Here is a 25,534-nt window from a genome sequence, read left to right as displayed (position 1 = left end):
TTATAACTCAAACCATCAAGTCCCGGTAGCATCCTTGTAAATCTTTCTAGTTTAATAATATCCTTTCTATAATAGGGTGACCGGAACTATATACAGGTAATTCCTCTAAGTGTGGTCTCGGTGGAGAGAAACTTCCCGAAGCCAAAATAAACGGCAAAGTGCCATTAAATAGCAAGATGTCGAGAAACACCCCCCACCCACCCCCAAAATGCACCAAAACCGGACACAACCATTTTTCGGCTGAATCGCGCCCAATGTAAAACTATGCACCCCACCAAAACAATTATCCTCCTCACATCTTATGCTTGCAATACTCAAGGAATATGCTTTTTCTTGTCCTTCAGTAAACATTCAGGATAATTGTAGGAAGTCTTTTGTGCTTTTGATTCTGTGCTATGCTGACTGATTGCACTGAATGTTCTGCTTGGTGCTTACCTGTTCCACCGCTATGAATTCTAAACTAACAATGGGCCTTGTTGACATTAAATACAGCAGAGCAGTGTCCAACATTAGAGAAGCAAGTGCCAATGCAATGTGCACGTAGCATTCACTCACTCATTGTTGGGTGTAATTGCATATTAAAATTAACAGGGAAAAGGCAAATAAATCTGGCAAGGAAAAGCACACAATAATTCACATGGCATACAAGGAGGAACGGTGCATTTGTTGGAACGGAAAGAGACCATTGTTTTGTTTGGAGATGTTTACTTACAGTGGGGTGCCCCTTGATGTCGAAAACATAATAAACCCAGGTCTTTGCCGCAATTGTATTTTTGCACCTCCATCAAAGGATGTGAGTGTTTTATTGTGAATTTCACCACTAATGGGAGAACTGCTAATTTAATTTAAATTAGATTCTACATTGTGATTAACACCTTCACATTTACACCAGGGTTGCTGTTTCATATCTAGCTGGGCCGAGCAGACTAGAAGATGTCACATGTCTACTATCCATGGTAATAGTAGCGGGAGAATACTTCATCCTCAGAATGAATTTGATGATTATTTTCCCTCTTGCCAATAAACCATTCTCTAGCTCGGCGAATAGGCAAGCTACCCACTGAAAAGACCTTTACAATACTACTCAAAAAAATTAAGTATATAAGAATAAACCTTTTTGTGCCAATTCCACAGTCTTGTAAGCAATACACCAACTCCCAAAAGAATGTGGTTGGGTAACTTCATTCTCCGATGACAGAAGTAGCCTAATAAACAGCACAGACTGGAAAAACAACTCCGGGATGATGGTACCTCTCTCTCCCAACCTTTCCGCAGCCTGACAGGCTTTTGTCTGTTTCTGTAGCCAATTATTCCTGGAACATGTCACTAGTCTGTCGCCAGGAGCTCATAGCTTGTGGGGTCTCACACCACATCAAGCATAGCCACACTCATACTCACACACAGGTAGGGATGATTATATAATTTCTCCCATTCCCCCACCATAGGTAGTACAACCATGGATTGACTTGACGGGTGCGATCTTGCCACCGAGCTGCGCCCGGCGCGGATTTGTTGTATCGGTCCCGTTGCAGCGGAGGCATTGCAGGAAATGCCCAAAATCCTGCAAAAAACTGCACGTGAGTCACCCGACCTGTGAGTCCGGCATGATCTGGATGATGCCCTCACTGGGCATAATCCAGATAATCATATTTAAATGAACCATTAAATATGCGCGGCCAGGTTGAGGCTGCAGTTCCCGGGAGTCACCAGCGCACGGGTGAGGTTTCATCCGGGTGCCGATTAGTAATAATAATGATCCTTATTATTGATACAAGTAGGCTTACATTAACACTGCAATTAAGTTACTGTAAAAATCCCCTAGTCGCCACATTCCGGCACCTGTTCGGGTTCACTGAGGGAGAATTTAGAATGTTCAACAAGCACGTCTTTCGGGACTTGTGGGAGGAAACCGGAGCACCCGGAGGAAACCCACACAGACACGGGCAGAAGTGCAGATTCCGCACAGACGGTAACCCAAGCCAGGAATCGGACCCGGGTCCCTGCCGCTGTGAAGCAACAGTGTTAATAGCGGAAACCAAGCATGATGGCCACTCTTGGCGTCTCTGAAGCCATTGGAGCCCCCCGGGTGGTCGGGTACAGGGCAGGGCATTCTCCATGGCATCCGGGCACTGTGGCAGTGCCAACCTTTCACCCTGGCAGTGTGAACAAGATTAGTACTGTCAGTGTGTCAGGGCAGTGCCTGGGTGCCAGGCTGGCAGGTTGGCACTGCCAAGGGTCAGATCCTGCTGGGGCCATGCCCAAGAAAGGGGAGGTGAAGGGGGGCATGAAGGATGGGGGAGGTGAAGGGGGTGTATGAAGGGGCGTCATAAGGTTAGGCAGGGGGTGAAGGGGGGGTTTGAATGGGGGAGGCTCTAAAGGTGGGGGTTCCTCAGCGACCCCATAGTGGGGTGTGTTCACTTGATAGTGGTGGGGGTCATGCCCATGTCTGTTGTGGGTCACATTGTCCATGCGTGGGGATTGTGGGGGATCCTTCACCTCAGTTGAGAATGGGACACCCTTTCAAAATAGCGCCCTGATCTCTGAGGAGCTGGTCTCGCCAGCGAGTTTAGTTCCCCACTGCAGAAAAACATTCTAAGTGTGGACTAAACCAGGGAGGAACTCCCCAAGCCCTCAAATCATGCTCAACAATTCCTTTCATTGCCATGGTTAAGAACAGAATCTTAAATGTGGAGGATTATTAGAGTAAAGCCACACCTCAGCAGTCCAGTCAACAGTATCAACCTTACTAACCTAGACGTATAAACAGCCCCAGCTCACCCTTCTCTCAATGACAAATCTGAGATTAGAAACTTGGCATGTGTGGGGCACTGCCCTGGTACCAAACACATTCAGCTTATTCCTATCTTAATGGTAGACGCAGAAATAGCTATCAGACTGGAACAGGTTTCCGATAACCAAAACCAGACTAGGCTCCATGGCACAATCACCACTGCTATATACCACAGGTTCCATTACACATTGACTAAATTCATCTGTATATCTTCAGACTGTGCCCATGCCCCAGTAAACCCTGATTTATGAAATGGTGGACATGCCATGTAGAAACTTGCACAGAGGAGCACCATGACATCGACATTCTATCTGAATTAATATGTGAAGATAATGCACGGTCTCTGGTGTTGATGTTTATGTGCCAAGTTGGCGATTATAGAACAGGGTGACTGACTATTCAATGTTATCTGTCATATCAAGGATTTGACTTGATTGAAAAATATTTGACTGACAGAGGATGTTGTGATTTCATATTTGACCACCATGATTCAGAAAAGTTGTTGAACCAATCATTCGGAATAGAAGTGTATACCAGGACACGATATTTCTTTAAAAAAAAAAAAAATTTAGAGTACCCAATTCATTTTTTTTTTCCCAATTAAGGGGCAATTTAGTGTGGCCAATTCACATACCCTGCGCATCTTTGGGTTGTGGGGGCGAAACCCACGCAAACATGGGGAGAATGTGCAAACTCCACATGGACAGTGACCCAGAGCCGGGATCGAACCTGGGACCTTGGTGCCGTGAGGCAGCAGTGCTAACCACTGCACCACCATGCTGCCCGCACGATATTTCTAATAGGTGCATACTAGGATGATAATGTTCCTTACACCGATCAATAACCATCTCCATTCAGGGATGTCCAAACTACAGCCCACAGTCACCTGTAGCCTATATATCTTGGTGAACTGACACACGGAATTCTCCGACCCCCTTCCGGGTTGGAGAATCCATGGGGGGCGGCGCGAAACCCGCCGCCCCGAAGTCAGCTGCAATATTCTCCGGCGCCGTTTTTTTGGGCGGGGTGGGATTCGCGCCACGTCGGTCGGGGGCCGTTAACCCCCCCCGGCAGTTCTCCGGGCCCCGCCATCCGTTTTTGTCCAGTCCTGCCGGCATGGGTTAAGCATGGTCCCACACGGCGGGGCCTGGCAGGTAAGTCATCATGAGCGATCCTGGGAGGCGTGGGGGGGATCCGACCCCGAGGGAGCCCCCACGGTGGCCGGCCCGCGATTGGGGCCCACCGATCTGCGGGCGGGCCTGTTCCATGGGGGCACTCCTTCCTTCCGCGCCGGGCCCCTGTAGGGCTCCGCCATGGCCGGTGCAGAGTAGAGAAACCCCTGCGCATGCGCCAAAATACGACGGCCGGTCTGCGCATGCGCGGAATCACGCCGGCGGTTCCGCGCATGTGTGAGATCACGACGGCCGTTCCGCGCATGCGCGAACTCGCGCAGTCCCTTCACCGCCGTCTGGAGCAGCGCCAACCCCTCCGACGTCCACCTAGCCCGGTAGGCAGGTGAGAATGCCTCACCTTGGGGGCCCGTTGCTGCCGGAGTCATTGGCGCCGATTTTCCCGCTGGCGTGGGGACTTAGTCACCGGAAGGGAGAATCCCGGCCCCCTGGAAATTCAGTTTTTTTTTTTCTTCTTTTTTAATAAATTTAGAGTACCCAATTCGTTTTTTCCAATTAAGGGGCAATTTAACGTGGCCAATCCGCATACCCTGCACATCTTTGAGTTGTGTGGGGCAAAACCCACACAAACACGGGGAGAATGTGCAAACTCCACACGGACAGTGACCCAAAGCCGGGATCGAACCTGGGGCCTTGGCGCCGTGAGGCAGCAATGCTAACCACTGTGCCACCGTCTGCCCTGGAAATTCTGTCCTAATAGTATTGGTACCCATTATTATCTGGCTTTATGTTTTAATTTTACGGGTCTGAAATGACTGCTCTCAGCACCCAGACCTCAATCTGCTTTGAATTAGAAATTTAAGACCTGGCAGTGGAGACGGTGTTTGCTGTATAAGCAAATCAACAGGAACGTTGCTATACACTTTATATATGACCCATGATGCGACACGGTGGCACAGTGGTTAGCACTGCTGCCTCACGGCGCCGAGGACCCAGGTCCGTGTGGAGTTTGCACATCCTCCTCTTGTCTGCGTGTGTCTCACCCCCACAACCCAAAGATGTGCAGTGTAGGTGGGCTGGCCATGTTAAATTGCCCCTGAATTGGAAAAAAATATATATATATGACCCATGAGACTGAGTGCTGTGCTATTAAGTGGTCCAATTTGGGCAGAATTCCCCGGTCCACCAGCTATTTGTTCCTCGGTGGCAGCCCTCTCCTGCAGCAGGATTTCCCGCTCTCGCCACCTGTCAATGGGATTTCCCATTGTGTCCACCCCATGCTGCTGGAAAACCCGCGGCGTGGGTGCGCTACCTGCGGAAACGAGAATCCTGCCAGCGGAGAAACCCGCCCAAAAATTTTCCAACACTCCTACGATAGTATCTCTTAAATGAACAGTCCATTCAGTGCCTTACGACATTCGTACCTGAGGAAGGAGCTGCGCTCCAAAAGCTAGTGATTCCAAATAAACCTGTTGGACTTTAACCTGGTGTTGTAAGACTTCTTACTGTGCCCACCCCAGTCCAACGCCGGCATCTCCACATCATTCGCACCATGAAGGATTACATTCAGGGTGTAAATTACATGTGGGTGTAATTAGCTTCTGATTGGACCCCCTGTTTTATTATTAATATGTAGCATGTATTTCTGTCTGCTGCCTAACTCTGAAACACGCCATAGTACTCATGGCACAGAGCAGTGAACAGTGGGAATGTTCAATTTATTTAAAAGAAGTTTTGAATTACAAAATGAGTTGGCCTGTCATAGGGTCACATTGATGAACACCTCTGTTCTTATAAGATTCAGAACTGAATGCTATAATGTGCAATTTCTGCACTTTATTTACAATAAGTGAAAGAATTGCAAAACATCCAAACTCTGTTAACCAGTAACAAAAAGGTAACTGCATTGACAAAAATTCTAATAAATTCTAAACGGATATCATACTGTGTTTAATCAACTAGGAACAAAAACAAAATGCTACTTTGCTGGAAATCTGGAATAAGAACATAAAATGCTAGAAATGTTCAGCAGAATCTGTGAAGAGAGAAACAGAGTTAAGCTTTCATCAGAACTGGAAAATGTTCATGATTCAACAGTTTATAATCAAGTTCGCGAGCCAGTAAGGGGGTGGAGTCTGGATGGGTGGAGTGGGTGCATAGAGACCAATCTGTGCTGGATTTTCCTACTTTTCCTCCTCCTCTGCCATTTATACCTCCCTCTCCCCTTCATAAGCATCTAAACCTCCTCTGGACCCATCGTTTGTTTCTTTGCAAGTGTCACCCTCTTTTGTCATGCACCTTGATCTATTTTGTCATTTAGTCACTTCCAAACTCTACTTTGTCATGGACCTCTCCCCCTTTGCTCTCCAATGCCCCCTGCCCCACCCCAACCCTCCCTCCTCCCACACCGAGCTCTGCATTCGCTGTAAAACTGTTCGGTTAATCTTTTGACATCGCCACTTCTGAATAAAAGTCATCCACCTGAAGTGTCACCTCCTCTTTCTGTCTCCACAGAGGCTGCCTGACCTGCTTCATATTTCCAACATTATAAGTTATTATTTTTAATAGCTATACATTTTGTTTAACTTGTGCGTGAGAAGCAATTGATGATTCCTACTTTCAACATTGAGTAGAAATCAAAGTGAATTCACACAGTGAGGATCAGGTGTAAGGTCACAGACCTGAAACGTTAACTCCGTTTCTGACTCTACAGCTGCTGCTAGACCTACGATGAATTTCAGGCATTTTCTCTCTTTATTATTGAAGTCTTTCTATGAAGTTTCTCTCGTCCACATCACCAACCTCACACAGACAGGGTGCTTGATGGGAACGGAGATGGTGACACATCAGTCTATAATGTTTTTGTTTAATTAGTGTGCAGCTTCAGCACACAACGTATAGCCAAGGTATTTCTTTAGAGCAGCCTCTTGTAATCGAAACACAACCATAATTATGTTTTGAAGACAGGCGGGCTTCTGCGAAATTGAATTCATGTATCCTTGATGAGCGTTTCCATGCTCTCCGTCACATTCATTGGATTTCGTAGTAGGTTGCTTGTAAATTTCACCTGTTTCACACTCTGATCCAAGGAATCCAACCGGTGGGAAATCTCCCAGAGTTGTTCGTTGATTTTTTCTGTTGAGATTAATTTAAATAAAAAATGAATTTAGGCCTTATACGTGGTGCACATTCAGAATTTCCTCTTGGAAATTTGAGGAGTTCTTCCATTTTTTTTGTAATTTAAGAGTACCCAATTGTTTATTTTCCAATTACAGGGCAATTTAGCCTGGCCAATCCACCTCATCTGCCCATCTTTGGGTTGTGGGGGTGAAACCCGCGCAGACACGGGGAGAATGTGCAAACGCCTCACGGACAGTGACCCCAGGGCCGGGATTCGAACCCGGGTCCTTGGCGCCGTGAGACTGCAGTGCCAACCGCTTCTTCCATTCCTTTATGGAGTTCTGCACTCAGTGTAAAGGGTGAATTGACCAACCAGCTGCCAAGACTTTGCGTTAATGCTGCTTGATCTTGTTGGGTAGAGCCGGCTGGGCTCACTCCCCTCCTGAACTAGTCCCCCTTCCTTGGAAGAAAGTACCTAATCACTTGTTAGATTCTCTCTCCCCCCCAACCCCCTCTTCCCAACCCCCCCCCCTCCCCTTTCCAACAGCTGAGAGTCAGAACTGAGTACTGTAGAGAATTGGTAACACAAACCCACACTATTCCATCACACTGGGCCACTGAAACGTAAAAAGCTACATGCTGACCCTTATTATGAATATTTTTGTCTGTATCTACCTGCAGAGGCTGCAACACTTTCCATTCAGATGTAAATGCTGACACTATTTCTAATCAGGACACGATGCTGAGGCAAGCATCCTTAGCGATCCACTGTACTAATTAAGCTCCAATGTCAACTGTGCAACTCTCACTGGAGAAGCATATTTTAAGACTCAGGCTAGGAGTTCACCGTGAGTGTCAACAGCTCCTGTTAGAGCATGTGGGGGTGTCGTAAACCCAACCCTTTCTTCATGTCATTAGCCTATCAGCCTCATGCACGCACCACTCTCGATAAACCTCATCCACTCAGTTTCCAGAGATTTGACTTCAAATACAAATTTGGGAAACTTTTTAAATGGAATCTGCAATATTTTAATGCAAAGCAACCTGTCTCCACTCATGGAAGGACACCCTCTCTATTTCATGCTGCCGTGAGTCTCCAATCCCCTGCTGGTCGGACAATCGTCAGTGGGGGGCGCGAGAATCACGCCATGCCGCTCCGACGCTGGCCCACCGATTCTCCGGCGCCGATTCTCCAGCGCCAGCGGGATCGCCGCCGCGCTAGTCGGGGGACTTGCGATTCTCCGTGCCTCGCCAGGCTAAGTGCCCGCCGAGTTCGGCCGAGTCTCGCCGGCGTAAGTTTACGTATGGTCCTACCTGGCGGGACCACGGAGTTCTGGCTGCGGGGTGATCCGACCCCGGTGGGGGGGGGGGGGGCACGGTGGCCTGGCCTGCGATCGGGGCCTATCGATCGGCCGGCGGGCTATTTCCGTGGGGGGCCTAAGTTCCCATCTCTGCTCCGGCCCGTACAGGGCTCCGCCATGTGACCCGGGGCCGGTGCAGAGATTGGAACCCAAGCGCATGCGCGAACTCGTGCCAGCCGTAGTGCACATGCACAAACTCGTGCCGGCCGTAGTGCACATGCACAAACTCGTGCCGGCCGTAGTGCACATGCACAAACTCGTGCCAGCCGTAGTGCACATGCGCGAACTCGTGCCGGCCGTAGTGCACATGCACAAACTCGTGCCGGCCGTAGTGCACATGCACAAACTCGTGCCAGCCGTAGTGCACATGCGCGAACTCGTGTCGGCCGTAGTGCACATGCGCAAACTCGCGCCGGCCGTAGTGCACATGCACAAACTCGTGCCGGCCGTAGTGCACATGCGCGAACTCGTGCCGGCCGTAGTGCACATGCACAAACTCGTGCCGGCCGTAGTGCACATGCGCGAACTCGTGCCGGCCGTAGTGCACATGCACAAACTCGTGCCAGCCGTAGTGCACATGCGCGAACTCGTGCCGGCCGTAGTGCACATGCGCGAACTCGCGCCGGCTGCGACGCGCATGAGCGGACCCACGCCGACCAAGCGCCTGAGCATCGGACACCACTCCAGCGCCATACTAGCCCCCTAGGAAGGGGTGAATACCTGGGCCTGGAGGCCCGTTGATGCCGGAATGGCTCACGCCGCTTTTAACGCTGGCATCAGAACTTGGCCGTGGGATTGGAGAATACCGGCCACAAGTCTAAAGACACCCAGAAATTCTCTGTCACTGAATCCTGCATCAATATACACCATCTGACGTGAAATCACAGCCTGGATGCTCTGAGCCACCCGCCAATGGCGACAATCCCGATGGCTAACTACTGAATGAGACCTCGGACCAAAACAGGATTGGCACCAGGCGCCAATCCCATTGCGAGCCTCACAGCCTGCACCTCCGGCCATGACTCGATTCTCGCCCCTTGCCAGCGGGAACATGCAAAGTGCCCACCTGCATTCATTTGAATGCTATTATCAGTTTGGAAACCCGATACAACTGCTGCCTATAATGTGCCCATGCCCCGGCCAGGAGCCATGAGGGTGTGATTTGGTGCAAGCATTTCAAAAAGGGTTCCTGGCACCATGGACTTGGAGGGGGAGCAAGGAGAAAAGTGAATTTCCAAATGTATTCTGCTTGCAGAGGGTGGGTTTATCTGGCAACCTGGTGATTGTGGGGCTTGCATTGGTGACAAGAGATTGTACGGTGGGAGGAGGGTTCAGGGGGGGGTTCGCCCCTTAGGGATGGGGGTGCCGTCGCTGAACCGCCTAATGGTGCTGTGGCACACAAACACTCCTTAGGCGGAACTTTCAGGCACCTGACGGATAATGCTGGTGAATGGTGTCAATTTCATTGAAACGCTGTGAGCTCTGCTGCTCATGTAGATTTCCATGCTCCCCCACATTGGGGACCTTCATAATTCAAAGAGATGGGCGTGGCTATGGTTAATCTCAGGGCCGCCAGATGTTGGGGCACCTCACTGGACTCCTTAGACCCACAGCTCCACAGCAGATGAAACAGGGAGATAGCAGAGCTTCGTTCGCAAAAATAACAGATGCACCAGTAGCTGCTGAAATCCTCTTTGGCAAATAGCTCCTGTCAGAGTAAGGCACAAGGCACCCCCCCCCCCCAGGAAAGGGGCCAAATAGCCCATTGCATTCAAAAGTGCTGGATACTTCCAGTGTCTCCCTGGTTGGAGCCTCTGGGATGGGCTCCATCGCTTCCCCCTCCGGCGGGGTGCTTGCTAGCCGCAGGGTTACTCCATGGGATGGAGGGGCAGCTGGAGTGAGCTCCAGAAGCCTTAACGTCATCGGGCGATGCCAATCCTGGAGACCCATCATTGTCTGAGTCCTATTATCAATGCCCTTGGCCATGGTGCTCTGTGACTGGGACACGCCCCTCAGCAAGCGGGCCTGGTCCTTCAGTGCCTCTGACATGTCCCTCTGATGGTACATGTCGCTTAACACACGTTAATGTTCTTTTATTTTAAATTTAGAGTACCCAATTCATTTTGTACAATTAAGGGGCAATTTAGTGTGGCCAATCCACTTATCCTGCACATAGATAGATAGATCATAGAATTTACAGTGCAGAAGAGGGCCATTCGGCCCATCGGGTCTGCACCTGCCCTTGGAAAGAGCACCATATCTAAGCCACACCTCCACCTTCCCCGTAACCCCACCTAACCTTTTGGGCTGTCGGAGGAAATCGGAGTACCCATAGGAAACACACGCTGACACGGGGAGAATGTGCAAACTCCACACAGACAGTGACCCGGAATGGAACCTGGGACCTTGGCGCCGTGAGGCAGCAGCACTAACCACTGTGCCACCATGCTGCCCTGTACGTTAATGTTCTTGATGTCCTCCGCCATGAACCTTTGTGACTGGGCCAATCACAGGAGCGCTGCAGAAATGTCCACCTGTGTCTGGGACATGTCTGTGTGTGACCCAAGCTTTGGAAGCCCTCACACATGGCTCAGATTTCTTGCCCCTGGCTTTCCACTGCAGATGCCACCCTTGCAGTGTTGGCCTGGGTGCCACACCATGCCGGCACCATCTCCTACACAAGGATATTGGACTGCTCCAGATGGACTTGCAAGCTCTGGAATGTGGCTGACAGCCCGTCCTGTAAAGCCTGGCTCTAAATTTCCACCTGCACCAGTGATGGAATAGCCTTTTCCATCGGCCCGACATCTGGGGAATAGGTTGTCCCTCCTCTCTTCTACAAGGTCCAGCATCCTATTGATGTTGCCGTTCAGGAATCTTGGTGCCGCTCTTCTTGCAGCCATCTACTTGGCTGGAATAACAATCTGTGCTGAGGGGGGCATTTAAACGCTGCTTCTGCCTGTGAAGGGAAACAGGTGACTTCCGACCCCTGCGAATCACTCGCCTGGGAAATCGGGAATCCAACGACATTCATGTGGCCAGAGTGTCTGCCCATTTGTCTGAACTGAATGTCGCCTCTTCAGCGCTCTTAGTGCCAACGGGGAGCACTCCGATTTTCGTGCTGTTGTGAACACTTAGTCTGCGAATGGGGGAATCGCGCCCTACCTGTTTGACTTCACACTATTCATATTCTCCTGACAACTGGCAGCTGCCACTGAAGTGGAGGACACACCAGCTGCAGCCTGATTACAATACTGGTAAGTGGGTGAGTGCCAATCACTCAAAACCAGCTCTGCTGGGTGGGCATGCTGTCTGTCTGCCTGACAAAACTGTTCTAACTGGAACTTGGTTGGGGCAGGAGGCACCAAGGAAGACAGAGGAAACACTTTTGAGATGCCCGTAAAAGCAACGTTTCAGCCAATTCATGGGAGTCTCTGGCTTGGAGATAGACCAAAATGGAGAAGGTTCATTTGGAAAGGCATTTGGAGAAACTTCATCGGAAACACGCAGAGTCGAAATTGAAGCTTCCAAGAGAGCACCAAAATTCCAAACAACCCTTCAAACACCACCTACCCCGCCTGTGGCAGAACCTTGCAGATCAAGAACTGGACTTAGCTACCACCAAACCTGACTGGAAGAAAACCGTCCTTCACCCCCAGGGACTGCCTCAGGAGGAGAAGCGTGAAGGCCACAGTAACCAAACAAACGCAATCCTCCAGAAGTATCTGAAGTTGGCAAAGAAAGGCGACACACAGCTTTCAATAATGGCCGAAAAATCTTCTCCTTTTTTGACAGTCCCTCGGAGACGAGGGTGATATGCTTCCAGGCTGAAAATGGAGTCTCAGGCGGCTGAGGAATCCAATGTGTGACCTGCTGTCTCTGGTCATAGTAGGGGCGGACAGTGGCCAAGACGTGCATAAGGTTTGAAGGGAAATGATCAGACAATTGAAACTTACCTGAATAGTAAACAGTGACGATACCAATGGCAATGCTGACCAGCACCAGCGTGATTAATACTGCATAGAAAACTTTATCACAGCTCGTGGTGTGGCAGCAAATGCAGCTGCACTCACATCGATCTCGGGTCTCGCGGACTGAACCAACCAGCTGACTGAAGATGGGCTCACGCGGTCTCGGGTCCAGCAAAGGAGCAGTCACCAGCCCGTTTGCAGGGGTTTCCTGAGCAATAAAGATGGTTGAAGGCCTTGAACGGATTTGACCTGCGATGTGAATAATACAACAACATTTAAGAGTAGCGATCACTTTTCTCCAAACGTGATGCTGCGATGTGAAATCTGCATGTCGAATGGAATGGTTTCTGACAGACATCTTGGGAGATTTATACAGCTCCTTCAACATTGTAAGCATATCCAAGGTGTTAATTAATGGAGTGAAAGGGAATGCTGATCTTTATTAGTTTTAAAAGATTATTTCATGGCATGTGGGTGTCAGTGGCATTCATTGGCCATCTGTAGGACTGACCGGCTTTCAGAGGGCAGATAAAAGTCAACCACAATGCTGTGGATCTGGAGTCACGTGTGGGCCAGACCAGGTGAGGATGGCAGATTTCCTTCCTTAAAGGGTATAATGAATCAGGTACATTTTTGCATCAATCGATGATAGTTTCATGGTGATTGAGGCTAGCTTTCAATTCACAAAGACAGAGGGAATCCAGCTCATCGGGGCCAAGGAAGCTGGAGGCTCCAACACAGGAGTGAAGTGGAGGCAAGATGGGCTGCACAGTTCTCCAGACTCAGCAAAGCAGAGGGCATCTGAGCCAAATGGTTGGAGGTTTAAGTTCTACACCAGAACGCATCATCTAATGTCAGTGCCAAGGGAGGGCTACAATGGCAGAGGTGCTGCCCTTCAGTTGAGACATTAAACAAGGTTGTATCTGCCTTCTCAGGTGCATCTAAAGACCCTGTGGCACTATATTGAAGAAAAACTGGGAGGCTACTCAGGTATAATGTTCATTGTTTTTCTCTCAACTAACATCACTAAAATCAGATGATCTGGTTATTATCATATTGTTGTTTGTGGAACTTTGTGGTGCTTAAATTTGCTTATGTATTTTCTTCATTATAACAGGGACTAAACTTCAAAGATTCTCCATACTTTGGGAACATCCCCGAGTTTGTGAAATTCACTCTGCAGAATAAATTGGGGGAGGAGGGAAGACATATCTGAAATGTTTTCACTTTATCAGCTTAAGCCGTTTCAAACGTTTGAATATCTTTAATTAGATCACCCACCCCACCACCCCAAAGTCTTCTGTGTTCTGGAAAATAAGTTCACCGTAACTATATCTATATTTGGCAGCATGGTAGCACAAATGGATAGCACTGTGGCTTCACAGCGCCAAGGTCCCAAGTTCGATTCCCCGCTGGGTCACTGTCTGTGCGGAGTCTGCACGTTCTCCCCATGTCTGCCTGGGTTTCCTCCGGGTGCCTTCCACAGTCGAAAGGTGTGCAGGTTAGGTGGATTGGCCATGATAAATTGCCCTTAGTGACCAAAAAGGGTAGGAGAGGTTATTGGGTTACGGGGATAGGGTGGAAGTGAGGGCTTAAGTGGGTCGGTGCAGACTTGATGAGCCAAATGGCCTCCTTCTGCACTGTATGTTCTATGTATATCCTTTAATACTAGTTATACTCCAGCAGGTCGTCATTGCACCTTGCCCTTGCTTCCAATATCCAGTCTATAATCTGCTGTCCCAACTGTAATCTTATCAATTGTTTGCACAACTTCGTCATCACTTCCCTACTTTTGTATTCACTGCCACTGAATGTAAAGTTTACACTGCCAGTTACCCTTTTCTCAAAAAAGGTTTCTGTATCCTTAGAACTCTTTTTCCACCCCTCCATTGAAATTCATATGAAATGTCCAATAATACATTTTGGATATACTTAATTTACTTTTTCCCTCAAACTGCAGTACCTAATTATCTACATTTACCATATATCTGTCCAATCACCTAACCTGTCCATGTCTGCTTGCAATTCCCCTAAAGATTTTTCATGTGTCTCAGCTATATTTTCTTAATCTTGCTTCCTGTAGCCATCTAACCTTGTTGTCCCTTTAACATGGGCCTTAATCTTTGAACCAAATCCTTTATGGAGCGCCTTATTATAGATACATTGATTGAAATGAAAATGTGTCTAATACACAGACTGTCAATACAGCAATTACCTGAATAAGACTTAGTGACCTCAAGGTTGGGGGTGGTGCGATGTAAGTCATTGATAGACTCCACAACATGGAGTTCAATTTCTTGCAGGTCACCGTCGCTCTGCATTGAGGATGTAACCGACTGGAAGGTGCCACTTTCAATATCTGCACTAAAACAAGACCAAAAGCACCATCACTATTTACAATGAGGTTAAAGCACAGTGAAAGTCTTTACACGCTAAGAGTTTATTTGAATGAGGGCAGTGCTTGATCCAAGTGATTGAGAGGCAGCTGTGTGACCAGCAGATGTGAGTAGATAAAGCAGCTCTCCGACATTTTGGACTAACAGCTCTCCAAGCTGCCACTTGATAATCTAGTAATAGTCATTCTGGCCTTCAGTGAATTCTGCTCGTTGGAACAATCCAAGACCATCACCATGTACTGAAACTGGTCACAAATGGCCCTGCACACATGAATCCAGATAGTTAACATTGGCAGGAGGTGGGCAGGATGTTGGGTGAGGGGATAAGGGAAGTAGGAAAGATCTTCGATGGGGAAGAAAAGTAATCTCTGATTCCATTGTTTTTAGCATTAATTTCCTCGTTCCCCACCATTGGTGACAGTACCCACCTAGAAGCCTATTTTCGGGTGGGGGTCGGACCGGCTCGGGCAGCAGGTGGGTGCGGGGACAGAGGTTGTTAATCTTCACCTCGCTGATTGCCCGGAGGTGGGTCCTGTTGGGGTGGAGGTTAGCTTCTCCATCCTGTGGCATGGCTTGGCGGGGGTGGGGACCTACTTGAATTGCTTTGACTCTCGGGAAGGTAAAGTCTCAGCAGAAGGGGATGAAGGAAGGGTTTCACAATTCATGTGGGCTGTTTATTATGCTACTTCCGAGAATTGGTTGCCATTGAACATTGGGGGGGGGGGGGGGGGGTCGGCGGTATTGCTGTCTTTGTTTACACTGTTTATGGATTGATTGTTATTTTGTGTTTTTGGATGTTTTGGTCTGTATATTGAGCGGGCGGTGGTTTGTGTGGGGGGATTGCTATTGTATTTGTTTTTGTTTGTTTTATCTTTGGTTGCTTATTGACGAAAATGTTGAAAATATGGAGAATAAAAAGATTTAAAAACAAAAGAATTGAAGAATACCTTTTCATTTGCTTTCTTAGTTTGTGCGGTTCTGTATTCTCCATGGCAGCTGCAGGGTGGGAGGTGATGCTTATTGATGGTTAAAGTTCTTTGTGTTAACACTTTTATGAGGAAGTGAAGTCTAGAGTTCTAGAGTTTTTAAGAATATTTTTGAACATTCATCAAAAAGGTCACGTGTCTTACAGAGTTATTTCTAACACCGAACAGAAGTTCAGTAAGGCTGCCCTGGTTACTGAACCAGTTAAAGTAATGAATAGTGAAAACCATCATGAACAGTCCAGGTTACATTCGCAGTCAATGCAGAGTTTTCTAACAATGGATCTGGGGGAGGGGGGGGGGGGAGAAAGAGATGGCGGTGGTGGTGGAGGGGGGGGGGGGGGGGGGTAAGAAAGAGGGGGGCGGTAAACCACGGCAGGACTTCTTCAGGGTCGTGTCTCAGGACCGAAAGCCTTCAGCACAATGGCACAGTGGTTAACACTGCTGCCTTGCAGCACCAGGAACCCGGGTTCAACTCCGGCCTGGGGTAACTGTGTGGAGTTTGCTTGTTCTCCCTGTGTCTGCGTGGCTTTGAAATTCTCCTCTGAAAGACACAGTTTTGTGCTTTGCTGAACCAGGAAGAGACGTTTTTCCAGACTTGGTCACCTAAGCGGTATTGTGTGGTAACTATTAACTGGACTTGACCTATAGAGTTATTAAAATTGGATGTTGCTTGTGAAAAGGGGTGTCTCAAGTGTGTTCAGGGAATGTGGGTATATTTTGGGAACTAGAGATAACTTCAGATAGCACGGTGTGTTCAGTTATTAATGTATTTAAGTGTCATAGTGTATTTAGTCTTTTGTTCTGTGTTTTTTCCTTTTCTTTTACTTTAATAAATATTCTTTGTGGATTGTTTACGCGACAACTGGACTGGTTCCTCACTGGGATGTACTTAGTTCCTCACATTATTCCAAACAAAGATAAACCACAAAGAACCAATGTTTCAAGTTATCCTTCGGGGTTTAGACACACGCAGATGACATCAGCGAGGATCTTAACACTTGGCTTTCAGGTAACATGAAATGAAATGAAAACCGCTTATTGTCACAAGTAGGCTTCAATGAAGTTACTGTGAAAAGCCCCTAGTCGCGACATTCCGGCGCCTGTTCGGGGAGGCTGTTACGGGAATTGAACCGTGTTGCTGGCCTGCCTTGGTCTGCTTTAAAAGCCAGTGATTTAGCCCAGTGTGCTAAACTTTGAAATTATTAGTATGTTGAACAGGGCAGAAGTGAAGAAATTGCCCCCACTTGTGGGAGAATCCCAAACCAACACGCAAGGCAACCAAAAATAAATCCATCCAAATTAGGACACTAAAATATTTGTTTCTTGAGGGTCGGTTTGCAGGATTGAAGGAGCTGGGAGCGAAGTATGGGCTGGAGCAGGGGGGGAAATATTTAGATACACACAGGTTCAAGACTTTGCCAGAAAGGAACTACTGAGCGAACCAGTAGAGCCAGCTTCCACATTGTTGGAGGAGGTGCTGACGACAGGGGGACTGGAGAAGGGGGGTAGTGTCAGTGGTTTACGGGGCTATTTTGGAGGAGGAGGAGGAGGAGTCGCTAGAAGGGATCAAGGCAAAGTGGGAGGACGAGTTGGGAGAGGATATGGAGGCGGAGCTCTGGTGTGAGGTGCTCCGGAGGGAGAACGCCTCCACCTCGTGTGCGAGGTTGGGGCTGATACAGCTGAAGGTGGTGTATAGAGCACACCTTACAAGGGCGAGGATGAGCCAGCTCTTTGAGGGGGGTAAAACATTTGTGTGAACGATGCAGGGAGGGGGACCCCGCAAACCACGTTTATATGTTTTGGTCCTGTCCAAAGCTGGAGGATTACTGCAAGGAGGTTTTTAGGGTAATCTCTAAAGTGGTGCACGTGAAACTGGACCAGGGCCCTCGGAAGGCTATATTCGGGGTGTCGGACCAGCTGGGGTTGGAAACGGGCGTGGAAGAAGATGTTGTAACCTTCGCCTCGTTGATCGCCCGAAGGCGGACCCTGTTAGGGTGGAGATCAACCTCTCCACCATGTGCCCTGGCGTGGCGGGGGGAGGGGGGTGGGGGACCTCTTGGAATTCTTGATGCTTGAGAAGGTCAAATATGAACTGCGGGAAAGGATGGAGGGGTTTTACAATTCATGGATGTTATTCATTATACACTTTCGAGAATTGGATCACATCAAACATTAGGTGGGGGGGCTGTGTGTGTTAATGGTGACTATGGGTGATTCCTGATTCCTTTGTCATTTGTTTATGTTAACATGCAGGCTCATGTTTGGGGTTTGGTGGGAGGATGGGATCGTTGTTATTGATATGGGGATTGACATTACATTTGTTACTCATTATTGTTTATTGTTGGGTGTAAATTTGGAAGAAAGTGTGAAAAAGGAGAATAAAAATATTTAAATAAATCCATCCAGGAAATAAAGAGGATTGTTCTTATTTTGTGTGATTAGAAACTGGAATGAACTGCAACAGGAAGTCAACGAGGCAAGCAGGTGAGTATGTGAAAGGTAAAGAATTGAAAATAAACTGCAAGGCTGGGATAAAAGGTTTGTGGAATATAAACACCACCACAGACTAATTGGGTCAAACAACGTCTTTACACTGTATATTTTAAGTAATGCACAGTGGCGAATTCCCATATTATAGTCAAACAGCATTCTCCTCAATTTCCAAATAAAATGTGAAAAAGTTTTATTTTTCAAAGCATTGGTTACATATGTAAGAGAATATGAGGTGTAGATTGCAATGCTGAAACGCAATGATTAAATCCGTGCTAAATTAGTGGTAACAAATACTGTGTTTTGAATTCCTGTTTTCCCCCATCTCTCTTTGACCTATGATTGGGTACAATTTCACAGCTGTTGGCCCTCCTTCGATAACTCACACAGACTGCCAATCGTGACGAGTGAGTCCAGACTGTCAGTGGGAAGTAACACAGCTGAGCCTATTCGTCTCATTTTGACTACCGTATGTTCCAGTGTGGCTCGCTGGTTTGTAATGGGCTACCTTCGGTGCTGATTTCTTTTCCTCCTAGTCCAGGGGCACGGTGATAAATTGTATGGCTGCTATCTCTCATGTTCTGATCAATTAACTCACTCCACAGCTATGTTCCAAATGGACAGTGCGCTTACTGACTAAGCCATGGAGGAATTCAGCAATCGGAAGTACATTCCGCAGCTAAAAGCTATTTTCCATCAAGTGCCAAATGCTACACCACATGGGAAGATCCCAGCCACACACTAATAACTTGCATTTACATAGCACCTCAAAAGGTATGAAACAGATGGGGGTGAGGTGTTGTCAGCTGACAGGAAACTGATACTGTGTATCCAGATGATGTGCTGAGTGGTACCATATTGGTGAGAAATAGAAGGGAACCAAGGGTGAATTCTTGGAGGACACCATGCTAACCGCAGGAATGGGAAGAAAAAGCATTGCAGATGATTCTCTGGCTACAGAATAGTTAAGAAGGCAAGAAGGGGAATGCATTCCCACACATTTGGAATATGGCGGAGAGGCTTTGGAGGTACATATGGTCGAAGCTCAAGAAGGATGCAAATGGCCCTCCTGCGCTGCCACCCCCAATCCCCTCCCCCCCCCCCCCCCCATTGGTCCTGTTGACGAGTGAGAACTGTTAATTAGTCCCCTGATCTTATCTATTCCTAATATTGGTAGCTGCATTAGTTATATTTTTTAAAAATCTTGATTCTGGGGCAGCACGGCGGCGCAGTGGTTAGTGCTGCTGCCTCACGGCGCCGAGGTCCCAGGTTCGATCCCGGCTCTGGGTCACTGTCCGTGTGGAGTTTGCACATTCTCCCCGTGTTTGAGGTGCTCCGGATAATGATATGTCTTAGAGCTAAGCATCATGTAGGCTATTTTATTCTACTCAACAGATTCATCTTTTAAATTCCATTTTACAGGGCCAAGTACCCGGGTTCAATCCCAGCCCTGGGTCACTGTCCGTGTGGAGTTTGCACATTTTCCCCGTGTCTACTTGGGTCTCACCCACAACCCTAAAAGATGTGCTGGATAGATGAATTGGCCACGCTAAATTGCCCCTTAATTTGGGGGGGGGGGGGGGGGGGGCTGTTGAAGAGAATTGGATACTCTATTTTTAAAAAATTCCATTTGTCTTTTTTTAAATCGTCAAGGTGGGGGCTGTCAACATTGGAAAATGGAAGCATTTCATGTTTTGGCACGGCGCCATGTGTAGTATCAGCAAGAACGGGTTCCAGTTCAGGGGAAGAGTAAAGTTAACTCCACTTTCACTCCATCAAAACATACCTCTAACTCCTGCCTCAGTAGAGAATCTCCTACTGTACCAGAGTTGATAATGTCGTTCCTTGCACATGCAATGAAGTGAAGATATATTTAGGATGTAAATCAAGAAGTATTCCTTTATCCAGGGGAAGCTAGATCGGGTTGGCAGAACATAACTTAAGACCAACATGCTGAAATTCAAAAGCTGGAATCGAAAGTTGCAGGATTGTTTCTCCGTTTGAATGGACCCTGAGATACATGATACATTTAGTCTGCTGTCGCAACACCAGTTATCTCATTTGAGGTAGAACTGCTCCTTCTGTTAGCTTAGAGATGGCCTCAAAGGAGGTAGTCTCCCAGGCAATCGAAACAGCCAGGTTGACTGATCTACGCAACGGCAAGCATTCACTGGCTCCCACACTATACAGAATTTAGCACTCAATGTACAAAATTAAGAACTCTGCAAAATTAATATGTCCGAATCAATCCACCCATTTTATGCAGAATGTTTTCTTTAGTGCTGCACTGCTGCACAGTGGTTAGCACTACCTCACTGCCAGAGACCTGGATTTAATTCTGGCCTTGGGTGACTGTGTGGAGTTTGCACCTTCTCACAGTGAATGCATGGGTTGCCTCCGGGTGCTCTTGTTTCCTCCCAGTTCATAGATGTGCAGCGACTCAGGGGTTCTCCAGGCAGTGGCAACCGTTCCTTGACTATCTCGCGGAACGATAAGGAAAAGATAGAAATGACAGCAGCAGCAACCCAGGGGGGAGGGGAAAGGGGGGGAGCACTATTCTGTGTTCTTGCTATTTGTTTTTTCTTTTTAGTTTTTGTTGTAAGTTCACTATATTATTTAAATAATGTTATCTACCAGTTAATGTATAATCTCTTGTTGAGTTGTAAAAACGGAAATATTTTTGTTTGAAAAATTTAATAAAATATATATTTTTAAAAAATAGATGTGCAGCGAAAGAGAAAATGCTGGAAAATCTCAGCAAGTCTGGCAGCATCTGTAGGGAGAGAAAAGAGCTAACGTTTCGAGGCCGATGACTCTTTGTCAAAGCTAACAGACAGAGAAAGTGGGAAATATTTATACTGCGGAGTGAGAATGAAAGATGAATCATAGCCACAGAAACCCAGGGAAACCGGGTGCTAATGGCCACAGAAACCAAGGGGAAAGAGTGCTAATGGCAGTCCCCAGAGAGGACAAAAGATGTGAAAGGTCAAACAGCAGGGGAACTAGCATCAGAGGATAAACTGTAGGTGTGGGGGAAGGGGAAGGGGGAAGCAAAGAGGAGAAAGGTGAAGGAAAGGTGGATAAGATTGTGGGGGAAATTAAATGAAAATTAAGAAAGAAAGAAATGGTAAAAGACAGTTAAAATTAAATGAAAACAAATGGGTCGAGGTGGGGTAGAGCTGATCATCTGAAATTGTTGAATTCGATGTTCAGGCCGGAAGGCTGTAGCGTGCCTAATCGGAAGGGGAGATGTTGTTCCTCCAGTTTGCGTTGCGCTTCACTGGAACATTGCAGCAGGCCAAGAACAGACATGTGGGCATGGGAGCAGGGTCTTTTGTTAAAATGGCAAGCAACAGGAAGGTCAGGGTCCTGAATGCGCACAGACCGAAGATGCTCAGCAAAGCGATCACCCAGTCTGCGTTTGGTCTCTCCGATATAGAGGAGGCCACATTGGGAGCAGCGAATGCAGTAGACCAAATTGGAAGAGATGCAAGTGAAATGCTGCTTAACCTGGAATGAGTGTTTTGGGCCTGGGATGTTAAGCATGGAAGAGGAAGAGGTAAAGGGGCAGGTGTTACACCTACTGCGATTGCATGGGAAGGTGCCATGGGTGATGGGAGAGGTACTGGGTATGGTGGAGGAGTGGACTAGATTGTCTCGGATTAAATGGTCTCTGCGGAATGCCGACAGAGGGAGCGAAGGGAAGATGTGTCTGGTGGTGGCATCATGCTGGAGTTGGCGAAAATGGCGGAGGATTGTGCTTTGCATACGGAGGCTGGTGGGATGAAATGTGAGAACGAGGGGGACTCTATCCTTGTTCTGGGATGGAGTGGAGGGGGCGAGGGTAGTGGCGCAGGAGATGGACCGCACACTATTGAGGGCCCTGTCCACAACTGTAAGTGGGAAATCACGGTTGAGGAAGAAGGAACACATTTTCGAAGCACCATTTTGGAAAGTGGCATCATCGGAAAAATGCGACGGAGGTGAAGGAGTTGAAAGGGATGGAGTCCTTACAGGGTGTAGGGTGCGAAGAGCTGTAGTCCAGATAGCTGTGGGAGTCAGTGGGCTTGTAGTGGATATTAGTGGATAGTCTATTGCTGGAAATGGAGACAGAAAGATCAAGGAAGGGAAGGGAAGTGTCTGAGATGGACCAGGTGAAAGTGATGGAGGGGTGGAAACTGGAAGTGAAGTTGATGAATTTTTCCAGGTCCGGGCGAGAGCATGACGCGGCACCAAAATAGTCATCAATGTATCGGTAAAGGAGTTGTGGCAGGGGGCCCGGATAGGCCTGGAACAAGGAATGTTCCACATACCCCATAAAAAGGCAAGTGTAGCTAGGACCCATGCGGGTACCCATTGCTACACCTTTGATTTGGAGAAAATGAGATGAGTTAAAGGAGAAGTTGTTGAGAGATAGAACGAGTTCAACCAGGCGGAGGAGAGTGGTGGTGGATGGGAATTGTCCGGGTCTCTTTTCGAGAAAGAAGCGAAGAGCTCTCAGGCCGTCCTGGTGTGGGATAAATGTGTAGAGGGATTGTACATCCATGGTGAATAGAATGCGGTTAGGGCCTGCGAACTGGAAGCTGTCAACATGGCACAGTGCATCAGAGGAATCCCGGATGTAGGTGGGGAGGGAATGGACCAGAGGAGTGAGGATGGAGTCAACATAAGAGGAAATAAGTTCGGTGGGGCAGGAGCATGATGACACAATGGGCCTGCCGAGGCAGTCCTTTTTGTGGATTTTGGAAAGTAGGTAAAAGCAGGCTGTCCGGGGTTGGGAGACTGAGCTTGGAAGTCATGGGGGGGAAGGCATCCGGAGGAAATGAGGTCACTAACGGTGTTGGAGATAATGGCTTGATGTTCAGTGGTCTGGTCATGGTCCAGGGGGAGGTAAGAGGAAGTATCTGAGAGTTGGCGCTCAGCCTCTGCGAGGTAGAGGTCAGTGCGCCAGATGACAACAGCACCCCCTTTGTCGGCAGGATTGATGGCAAAGTCAGGGTTAGACCTGACGGAGTGAAGAGCAGAAAGTTCGGAAGGAGAGAGGTTGGAATGGGTGAGGGGGGCAGAAAAATTAAGACGGCCAATGTCCCGTCGACAGTTCTCAATGAAAATATCAAGGGCAGGTAATTGTCCTGGCTGGGGAGGGGTCCCACTTGGAGGCAGAATGTTGGAGGCACATGAAAGGATCAGTGGAACGGGGTGAGGATTCTTGCCCAAAGAAGTGGGCACGGAGACGAAAGAAGAGTTAAGAAGATATGCAGGTTAGGTGGAATGGCCATGATAAATTTCCCCTTAAGTGTCCAAAGATGTGCAGGTTAGGTGGGGTTATGGGTTTGCAGGAATAGGGTAGGGGACTGGGTCTCGGTAGGGTGCTCTTTCAGTGGGTCAGTGCAGACTCGATATACCGAATGGCCTCCTTCTGCACTGCAGGAATTCTATGGATCAGGACACACAATACAAAATTGCCGAGCAGAAACTTATAGCCAAGTTCCGCACCCATGAGTATGGCCTCAACCGGGACCTTGGATTCATGTCGCATTACATTCATCCCCCCACCATCTGGCCTGGGCTTGCGAAACCCTACCAACAGTCCTGGCTTGAGACAATTCACATCTCTTTACACCTATCTCTGGATCTGTAAAGACTTAATTACCTGCAAATGCTCCCATTCAATGCATTGTCTTGCATCTTTGACTTTGTCCGTAATGTTTCTGGAACATACCTCTTCATTCACCTGAGGAAGGAGCAGTGCTCCGAAAGCTAGTGATTTGAAACAAACCTGTTGGACTTTAACCTGGTGTTGTAAGACTTCCTACTGTGCTCACCCCAGTCCAACGCAGCATCTCCACATCATGGAATTCTATGGTTCACCTCAAAGGACTACACGCCTGAGACAGACACGGGTTAAATAAATGAAATGGAGCAAAATTTAAATGGAACCAAGATGTGACTTGGGAAGTAGAATATAAACCCGCAGGTAAAATTAAATAACTGCGCCCAAACAAACAACTTTAAAATTGGAAGATAATCCCAAAGCACTTCAGGAAATAATGATTCGACGGAAAGTGACAATGAGACAAAGGAGGAAGGAAAGATTTGAAGCTTGGTCAAAGGGGTTCCCTGATAAATATATTAAAGAACAATCCAAGTATACTCAAATATTGATCCACAGTATTAGCAAATCATAAACTTCTATTTGATTCAAGTTAAAGTGCATTCATGTGTGGGACTTCAAACCTTCGAGCACAAAGATAAATAGTATTTTAAGTTTTGGATTTTCTCCTCCCGGGGTCAGAGTTTAAATGGTGCCGCGCTCCTTCGCTCATTGTCCTTTATGCCACCTTACAGAATTGGGTTTGTATCCAATGGTCAATGGATACATTTGGTAGTTTGAACCCAGCACAGATTAGGACCCCCTTTTAAAAATGTTCGCTCCCCCTAGACACCATTTACATGTGCTGGCATACCAATAATATATGCAAACTGTTTCTAATTGGTGTGGCTGTTGCATCAATTGCAAAGTCTAAATACTCGAGAAACTCATCATGCAAACCCTATTTTGAAATTCAAACTCGTTTACCTGGATTAAGCGCCAGGATAACGCTATTCTCATCACCAGTGATCAGAGACGGGCTTCCTCCCCACAACTCATCTACAGAATAGTCCCGCAGCTCTAACAGGGGGAGACACACACCAAGCCCATCGGATGAAGCTCGCCAAGGTCTTTTCAGAGCTGAATGGGCTTTTTTCCCCCTCCTGTGACAACGGCTTGCTGTCAGCAATCGCGTTCACTTCAAAAATTCTCTTCTAAAATAGGAGTGATCCAAGGATGAGTTAAAAATAGCCCCATAGTTTACATTGAAGCCACTTCAGATAATGGTGCAGCTGTGAATAAAGGGGATTGAGACAGTGAGACAGCTGCCAGTCCTGCCAAGTAGACCATTTTCACTCAGCAGCTACAAAGTAGCAGCCAAGTCATCAAGAGGAATCCAAGGGAGTTGAATGGAAATCATAAATAGCGAGTAGCCATTTAAAACCTCCGAATCAGAAGGGAAGTTGCTTTAGTTAAAAAAAGTACAGGGCGACAGGACGAGGGGAGCGAGTGGGAACTGAATGGGTCTTTAAAACAGCAGGCATAGCCCTGATGGGCTGAATTCCTGCTCTTTTTACTGCTATGATCGGATCACTGGCTGACTGCACGATGATTTTGATTTGTAGCTACAATTTTCTAATTGGCTTTTGGCAACACTTGCACACATTTTTAACAATAATAATCACTTATTGTCACA

The 25,534-nt window shown here is 47.6% G+C and overlaps 1 protein-coding gene across 3 annotated transcripts; it reads right to left on the bottom strand.

The window, feature by feature from the left end:
- Positions 1–5,622: 5,622 nt before the first annotated feature.
- Positions 5,623–25,042, bottom strand: LOC140388533 (uncharacterized). 3 transcript variants are annotated; one of them, XM_072472897.1, is made up of 5 exons: positions 24,826–25,042; positions 23,899–24,133; positions 14,589–14,737; positions 12,359–12,622; positions 5,623–7,056 (listed from the first exon to the last, which is right to left on the bottom strand). In XM_072472897.1, exons 2-5 carry the CDS (start codon positions 23,973–23,975, stop codon positions 6,911–6,913), a joined length of 636 nt encoding a protein of 211 aa, XP_072328998.1. In that variant the 5' UTR covers positions 23,976–24,133; positions 24,826–25,042; the 3' UTR covers positions 5,623–6,910. The 3 variants fall into 3 exon arrangements, with proteins under 3 accessions (XP_072328998.1, XP_072329000.1, XP_072328999.1); XM_072472899.1 differs by lacking the exon at positions 23,899–24,133 and having other exon boundaries at positions 14,589–14,732; positions 24,826–25,040; XM_072472898.1 differs by lacking the exon at positions 23,899–24,133 and having other exon boundaries at positions 24,826–25,038.
- Positions 25,043–25,534: the final 492 nt, after the last annotated feature.

Source organism: Scyliorhinus torazame, chromosome 13, assembly GCF_047496885.1.
Source record: "Scyliorhinus torazame isolate Kashiwa2021f chromosome 13, sScyTor2.1, whole genome shotgun sequence".
Lineage (NCBI taxonomy): Eukaryota > Metazoa > Chordata > Chondrichthyes > Carcharhiniformes > Scyliorhinidae > Scyliorhinus > Scyliorhinus torazame.
This window is presented reverse-complemented; position numbering and strand designations above follow the sequence as displayed.